The sequence below is a fragment of the Aptenodytes forsteri genome, unplaced genomic scaffold (assembly GCF_000699145.1).
Source record: "Aptenodytes forsteri isolate BGI_AS27 unplaced genomic scaffold, ASM69914v1 Scaffold241, whole genome shotgun sequence".
NCBI classification, from domain to species: Eukaryota; Metazoa; Chordata; class Aves; order Sphenisciformes; family Spheniscidae; genus Aptenodytes; species Aptenodytes forsteri.
Window position 1 is genome coordinate 8252361 of NW_008795252.1, and position 8174 is coordinate 8260534.

General features: G+C 43.1%; 1 protein-coding gene across 2 annotated transcripts in view; it reads left to right on the forward strand.

Annotated features, from left to right (window-relative positions):
* Positions 1 to 2261: 2261 nt before the first annotated feature.
* Positions 2262 to 8174, forward strand: part of GYS2 (glycogen synthase 2) — a 49467-nt gene continuing 43554 nt past the window's right edge. For both annotated transcript variants that reach the window (XM_009279020.2, XM_019471995.1), the window contains exon 1: positions 2262 to 2382. In XM_009279020.2, coding sequence (XP_009277295.1) covers positions 2262 to 2382 — 121 coding nt within the window. The remainder of the gene's footprint in view (positions 2383 to 8174) is intronic.

Below are 8174 nucleotides of genomic sequence, written 5' to 3' on the forward strand. Positions count from 1 at the left end.
GCCGGCGGGGCGGGACGCAGCCCCCGGCCCCCAGCCTGGTGGGACTCGGTGGGGCAGATTGTGGGCTAACTGCCCCTGCTCTCTCCTCTCTCGTGTCTGGTTTTGCAGTCTGTTCGTTGACACAGGGCTGACGAAAGCCTCTGGGATTAGGACGGGCTTGTGGGCTGCTTTGTTCCGCCCCTGCTCTCTCATTTAAAATGTCTGGTTTTGCAGTCTGTTTGTTGACACAAGGCTGACGAAAGCCTCTGGGATTAGGACGGGCTTGTGGGCTGCTTTGTTCTTACCTTCTCCACTCATCACCTGAGATGGCCTTTGTGAGACCGGCAGCTTTTAGTGTCGCCCTCAGGGCTTCCAGTGAAAAGTGTGAAAGCGTGACTCGGGCACATTTGATGGCTCAGAAATGAGGAGACTCTTAAAATATTACTGGTTTTTTTCTTTTAAATAACATGACTTTTAACCTATTGGGTGATCTGGTTTCCTACCTACTTCAGGTAGTAAGAGCCACAGCTGCTCCAAAAACAATGATTCTCGGTCAGGCTGAGTAAATAAGGCAACTCAAACCATTGAAACAAAAAGACACCCAGCCAATAAAATCCTGAATCCTTGCCTGGGCAGGCTGTAGTGCCTTCCAGTTAACCTAGGAGGGAAACCTCCTTCCCCAGTGCCCAGCTCAGCCTGCGGGTGAAGTGGTACCGGCCGTGCTGCTCCATCCCCTCTTGCCAGGCTCTTTGCTGAGACAGCTCTAGTTCCTAACTTGGCAAAAAAGTTTTCTGCGTCCGTAGGTTAGTTCGGTGAGCTGTACCCATCAGCTCAGGGATGGGTCTGACTGCCGTAAGTGCAGAGAGGGCATGGGAAGTGTAAGGGGAAGAGCGAGTCTTTTGGAGGATAGTTAGCTGTTAAGGTAGGCTCAGCTGTATTATGTTAAGTCTAAGAGACTTTTGTGCAGATGGGCTGCTTGTCTTCTAAACCAATTGCCTTGGACTTGTTTTGTCTTAAGTGAGATCAGAGCTTTTCCCTCTATGGTACTATGTAATCCATGCCTGCTGGTGCAATGTTATTCTCCACAGTGCCAGAAATGCCCTGGATCTCAGCTGGAGAGTTGCTCACTGCTGAACTGTGGATTTTGGGCAGGTTGTGCTCTAAGCTCAGAATCGGATTCAACTTACGCAGCTGTCCCAGAAGCACGGGCTTCTCAACCAGGTGTGTAAGCACATAAGCATCTTCTAAGCAGGCAGCTGCCCTGTGGAGCTTTGAGGATCTCAGGTTGCGAGTTAGGGAATGACATCTCTGCAGATGTGTGCGCACCACTTGCAGCATCCCAGCTCTGTGCTGGAGCAAGACAGGGGCATACTGTTCCCTGACTTAGTACTCACTAGTTTCCCTGGGCAGAGGACATGGGCCCAGAGGCCAGAAAAGAGCTGTGGCATAGAAAAAGAGAAAACAGGCGGAAAATCAGGGACCAGGACTGCAAGGAGGGCCAAAGTGCATGCCAAAGTAGGGATAGAGCCTTTGTAGCTCTGTTTGTAAAAGCTCTCAGGGCTGCTCAAGAGCAGAATGAAACCAACAGCTTGCGCAGAGCCCTGGGAACACAGATGGAGTTAATTGTGGAGGAAAAGGATATGAGATAAACTAGTGCTTACAGACTAATGAACTGAACAAGAATAGGTAACAGTGTTTAACCTGGCAAGTAACCTAAGAGACATCATGTAGAACGAGTCTACTAACCTGGTTGGTAAGTGGCCAGCAGATAGAGAAGGTCCATGGGTGTTAGTGGGAGTGCGTATCTCCAGGGGAGGACTCAGGGGCCGGACTCAAATCAGGTGGTGAACTCAAAGTGTCCTCCCTGCTGGAGTTTGCTCAGGGCAGTGCTGAATTTACAACCGTTGAGTTTCAGTTGTCCCTGAGGTGGTAGATACTGAATGCTGGGGCTGAGGAGCTCAAAACCATTTTTTTGCCTCCCCCTAAGAGAAGAAAAAGATAGAGCCCTGGCCCCAAAACAGTCAAGACCTTTCTCAGGTCAGTCTTAAATTCTTACCTCTGCCAGCAGCTGCTTCTCAAGCCCTGAGGATTTAACTGAGCCAATTTAATGCTGGTGGTCAGACAGTTTAAACCCATTAGCTCGCAGCTATCTGAATAATTTTCTCCTCGGAGCACAGCACGCCGGCAGACTGCTCTAACCAGAACTGTGGAGAACTGCCACATTAACTGGACATTTCCTAACTGTTGTGGCCTGCGTGGTGAGCATTCAAGGGCTGAAGAAAATGCCACTGGCTAGATCACTGTCCATGACTTCTCTTAATGGGCTTCCTCAGTGGGAGGATGAAGACCTACCAGTGGAGGATTTGTTGCTCTTTGAAGTTTCTTGGGAAGTTACCAACAAAGGTTTGTACAACACTCTTAGGAGTTAGTATCACTGTTTTCACAGGAGTGGAGGGACGTGTGAAGGGCTTGGAGAAGAAAGGCATTAAGAGGAGATTGGGGACAAGTAAGCTGCAGAGCTGTTGTATTGGAAGGAGTGCATGTGGCATCCGTGTGTAATCGTGCATGCTGCGTGTGGGCTGCATCTGCCTGTGCTTGTGTGGGATGAGCGTATAGTCAGGACGTCTGTGTGTCTTTACATGTTTCACCACCAGGGATAGGACATTTAAACAAACACCTAAGTGTTATTCCTGGGTGTGCAGATGTATGGATATATAGATGTTGCTTTGTACATATTTATATTTTACCTTCCATGCAAATTCACTTGGGAATGTAATGCATGAAAATGAGCTGTAAAACAGACGTCAGATTCAGAGTAGTTTAGCAGTCTCCCTCAGCCTTCTAGAGCAGCGTGGAGAAGAGGCCAAATTTGAAACAGGTATAAATAAACATAGCTGCATTGAAGCCACTGAACAAAAAACAGATGTCAATGACCAGCAGTCTTTATGCCAGCTGAAGCCCTTTTGGACTGGTCTTTGCAAACACAGGTGGTGCCAGACAGGGATTTCATGCTTTGTGCATGTGTACAGATTGAAAATCTGTTCACTGCACGCAGCTTGTCATGCAACGTGCACGCTGCTTGTTGTGCAAAGATCTTTCTGTCTCCATTTCTAATTCACTTATCAAATCATCCCCTTCCAGCTAGGTGTAGTTCACCAAGGGGGAACGGGCTCCATTTTTGCCACAAAAGTGAGTTAGTATGAGTAAATGATTGACCTCATGTGTCTTATTGTCCTGGCAGATAAATAGATTAGTCAGGAGAGGGGGTCTGTAATCTGTTAAGATTTTAACTCTAAAGAGGAAATGTTTGTGAGAGGAACAGACAATGCTAGGGTTTATCTCTATGGTGAAACTGGAATTACTATTCTGTGATAGCTTCTGGTATTTAATCTGCACTGCAGTGCAATTTTACATTGCTCTCTTTAGAGTGGGGAGGAGTATTAATACACAGAGGTAGTACAGAGTAGCTTTTGCATTTCGAATCCCTGTGGGCTTATTTTTCAGTAGCTTCAGTCAAGCTTTTTGAGTGAATTTACTATTGTCAGAACTTGGAGCACGCAGCATTTAGTTTTGCAGTGTGCCTGATAAGTAAGGCACTGGCAAGCAGATGGCAGCAGAAATCTAGCAATTTCAGGTGTTCTCGCTAACATTTCTGAACTCTATAGTATATATATTTTCTGAGTCATCTGGACCCACTGGTTATAGATATCACACAATATGTTTAAGAAACAGTAAAACGCAATTAGGTTTATCTGTCTTTCTGTGTATGTACAAAATGCAGTGAATCATTTAATCATCTATATAGCTCTTGTTGACTTCACTGAAGCCAAATCAACTGACACAGCTAAAATTTATTATTCTCACATTTTATGAGAGAATTAATATTTATGAGAGTGAATATTTATTCAGTTAGTTTAAAAATAAGGTGCGGTTAATTACACCACTTACCAAACCCATATATTCAAATGGAGCTGACTGAACTAGTCATGGCAAACAGTTTCTTCATTAGAACCAGATCTCTGTGCAAAGTTTCCATTAACCAACCTTGACTGGAAACATTTGTGCAAATCCTCTTTAATAAGCCTATTTCAGCTTATTTTTTCTGATAAATTCTTGATACTGAAGGTTTTCTCCTGTATCTTCCAGGCAATTGAATGTCTAAGTCACGTGGTGAGATACTGTCCCCTGGTGACCAAACTTTTATAAACAGTTCTTGGAAAATGTTAGGGCACTGTTTCTTAGGAGAGAGAGTAGCCAACAAAATACAGGGAGAGTCATCACAGAAGATATATAGGCTTTAGAAATAACTTACACTGTATCTTTCCTGCCTCCTTTAGCAGAAGGAAGAACTGTTTATTTGACTAAGTAGGCTGACCCCACATAGACTTAGTACTGCTACATGTTTTAGTGTTTTAGTTTTAATGTTGCTATATATATATTCCTAATATAGAGGGAAAGATAAGCATTAGCTGGGTTTATTGTCTGACAAGATAATTTTGAGAATTTAACGTGAAGGTTTCTTTCTTTCTTTCTGGCAATGCAAAGTTGTGTCAGGGTAGTTCAGCATGAAGCTTCCTTGCACTGCCAAAGTGGGGCAAAGCAGCTGTTGCCTACAGGAGAGAGTTCAAGTCTTTGCATTAACTTTGTGTGCATCACTACGTGCTCGGCTATGGGTTCATTTCCTCCTTGACCTGTGCCACTTCTTAGTGGTTCCTCCATTTCTCCGTGACAGTGACAATAAGGCTGAATGTCGTCTTCCCTGTGAGGAACATACTACCAGAGCTCACAGATGGCTATCTATTCCCACACCTGTAAACAGTGCACTTTACAGGTGCTGAGCTGTTTTCTGAACCTCTCAAATATATTCTCCTTCAGAGGCTGAGGATGATGAAGGGGTCCTGCAAATTGGAGCACATCTGATTATGTATTATGAGAGGATCTTCATGTGCCAGGCTGCCCACGGGGAGCGAGCATTTACTGGGATTTCCCTGAGCAGAAGATGGTGCTGGTTGGTACTGAGGCATGAGATGCAGCTGTAGGGAAGGACAAGTCAGTTGTATGAATTCAGTGCTCAGAGATCTACAAGTATCCATTATTTCCAGAGTCTCATCACTTCTTTCTCAGCAGCTGGCACCATGGAGGTGTCTTTCTTTTTTTTTTTTTTTTTTTTTTTAATCTAGATCATTTTAACACATGCTGTAACTAGGCAGAGCTTTCTACTTCTCTACTTCTTTTTATATACTCTGTCCTGGCCACTGCCTGTGCTAAGTGGCAATCTCCGACATATATGTTGGAAAGCACCAGCAACTCTTCTTTCTTCTTTTCTCTGTCTGGAGCAAGGAAAGACAAGGTAGCTGAAGGAGAGAATGAGAAATAAAAAAGGCTCATTTGCCAGTGTCACTCTCCCTGCAAAAAGGAACTTGCCACCTAAACCAAGTACAACATTGAAATCATCTTGCATTGAAAGTACCCTGCCAAAGAAATGAGAAAAGTGTAGTTAGTTTTGCAAGATTTTCCTCACTTTATTTGACTCTTCACTGATGGGCAAGACCCATACTGTGAAGTGGATCTACTGTGTTTCTGTGGCAGAAGGGGAAAAAAGCCAGCAGGCAAGGGCCCCAGTGCACTGCAGTGCCACATGATCTGGTGGTAATCTTGGGGAAGCTCGGCATTTTTCACCCTTCCCCTTCTCTCCTGGCCACCGTGCTCCAGTAAAGCCAGGTCTGGTCATATCTCTGTGCACATTGGAAAGGAAGACTAGTTTTCTTTCCCCTATAACATGAAGACCAATAAAAACTTTAAGGACAGGAGCACAAACCAAGTGGCTACAAGCTATGTAGATCTTGTGTCCAAAGCCTCGCAGATGGAAATTGTCAACAGGGAGCAGCCAAAGGACATTGCAGGAGTAATGGCAGCAGTCCTGGACATTTTTCCCACTGAAAACTTAAGTATTTAATCTGGGTATGGGGGAGAAGTCTAATTCTGTAAGTTACAATAACAGTTAGCTGTAGTTTAGTGGGTTTTCTGATACATTAATGAGAAGGGCTGAGAATGTTCAAGATCTGGTCTGTGCTTTATAAAGATGTCTTTAAAATCATTCCAGTAATATTTAGATTAGTATCTCCTGCTGTAATACTAACAGCTTTTAGATAGAAAATAGAAGAATTCTTAAAAATGCTGGGCAAACAGCCAGTTTGTATCATCATTCAGCTGTGAACAGATTAGCTCAAGAGTCACTGGTAGATGAATCCTAAATATTTTTTCCCATCCGTATTGGAATGAAGACTCTGCTAAAAACAAACCTTGTTTCAGTTCTCCCTGGAGCAGAGCTCCATGTACAGTTTCTCTGGTGAAAATCTGGACTCTTGGAAATTAAATCCTGAATCCACCGAAGTCAGTAGGACCAGCATTTCACGCCCTCTGCATTAAACGTCCTTCCATGATGAAAGTTCCTTGGGAGAAGGTGACTGATGTAATCTGTGACACACCTGAACTAACACACTTTGGGGAGTGGACATGTGCCAGCATAAATTTAGCATAAGCACAGCATCAAAGCCCTGTGCATTTCTAGAGTAGGGTGGTATGTCAGCGTCAAATCAATCTCAAATGAAACCTTGTGCATTGGGGGTGATGCACACAGAAATAGCTTCTGTATTGTGGACATCTGTCATAAATTTCAGTGTTTCAGTATTATTTCAGAATATGTTTGGAACACCAGAATTTCACAGAATTTAGAGAACTTCTACCTTCTGATGAGTCCTGGCCACAAATGTAGCCAAAAATACATGAAAAACATCTGTTATCTGAAGATGCTGGGCTTTTTTCACCTGACACATTTTACAACCTTACTTCAAATATGGTCCCCAGATATCTCAAGAGGCAACCAATAAATAAATAAATAAAATTACAACCAAACATTAGGAAAAAATAAGTTCAAGCCCAATTTTATCACATGTCTATAGATCACAGATACATTCTGAGGGAAGGGGTGAAAGGATAGTTGATGTAACTAGTAATTGCGGCAGTGAAGTCAATTTGAATCCTGAACCTGGGGTCCCACTGCTCTCTTGGATTCCATGGCAGCCACGGTCCTCAGGAAAGCTTTAGTGCTTTCAGAGTGGCCTGGTCAGGCTGTAGCGAAGAAGCTGAAGAGCCCCGGGCGCACCCTGATCCTCTGTCTCTGTGTAGCAAAGGTGTGTGGGGAAGGGCTCCTGCACGGATCAGTGACAGTCTCCACTTACCTATGTCTTGCTTGCACAGCTTCACTTCCTATTGCTCTCCTTCCTTTTTGATTTCTGCTGCTCCTTCCCTCTGTCCTTCTGCAATGTGGGCTGGGTGGGAGAGCAAGTAAAATGAACAGTGGGTATCTGGCAGTTTTGAGAAGTTTTGGCAATTCCATGCTCAAAGGGTCGCATCTCCAGAAGACATTTTTTGTCAGCACAGTTCCTGGGTAATCCTGGAAGTTGTGGACCCTTCTTCATCAGGTGACAAAAAGCATTGGCAATGCATCTTTCCATATAACAGCTTGCGGCAGAAAGAGCACATCTACGTATTAGGTCTTGCACAAAGATCTCCAGTTGCATAGTCAGATCTCCACTTCTGCCTTATGTTGTCCTCAGTAGTGATATGATATCGGGAGACTGTTCTTGACTCACAGACTTTTTATTTATTTAGATAGTTCTGATGTCTATCCTGGAGGGCTCTAATTGCTGCTTGGATTTTAAATATACAAAAGAAATAATGCACCAGGACTTGAAATGAGGAAAGAAGATGATGGCTGGAGTGATGCGGATATATCCTTTAGACAAATTCATAGTGGTGGTAACGTATATGAAAACATTCAAACTTTTAAAAATAATTCTATTAAATACTTTCTGAGAAAGGATTTTGTTTTCATCTTCTATTTTTTAAAGATGTCACTAAAAAAAAGTAAAACCTCTTAAATGAACAAAATCCTTCTTTCCCAAACATTTTAGTTCCCCTTTCCATGCCAGCTTATTTTTCCCTGGAAAAAGAGGAAGAAAGGAAAGGAAATAAATGGGGAAAAAGACTTGTTGTTGATTTCCTTTTTAACTTGATTTCCTTTTTTCTGGTTGAAAAGTTAAAAACACATTTTAAAAAGAAATAATAGAAATATTTTTCTCTCAAGGACATTTTAAAATTATTAAAACTTAAAATATTTGAATAAAGCATTT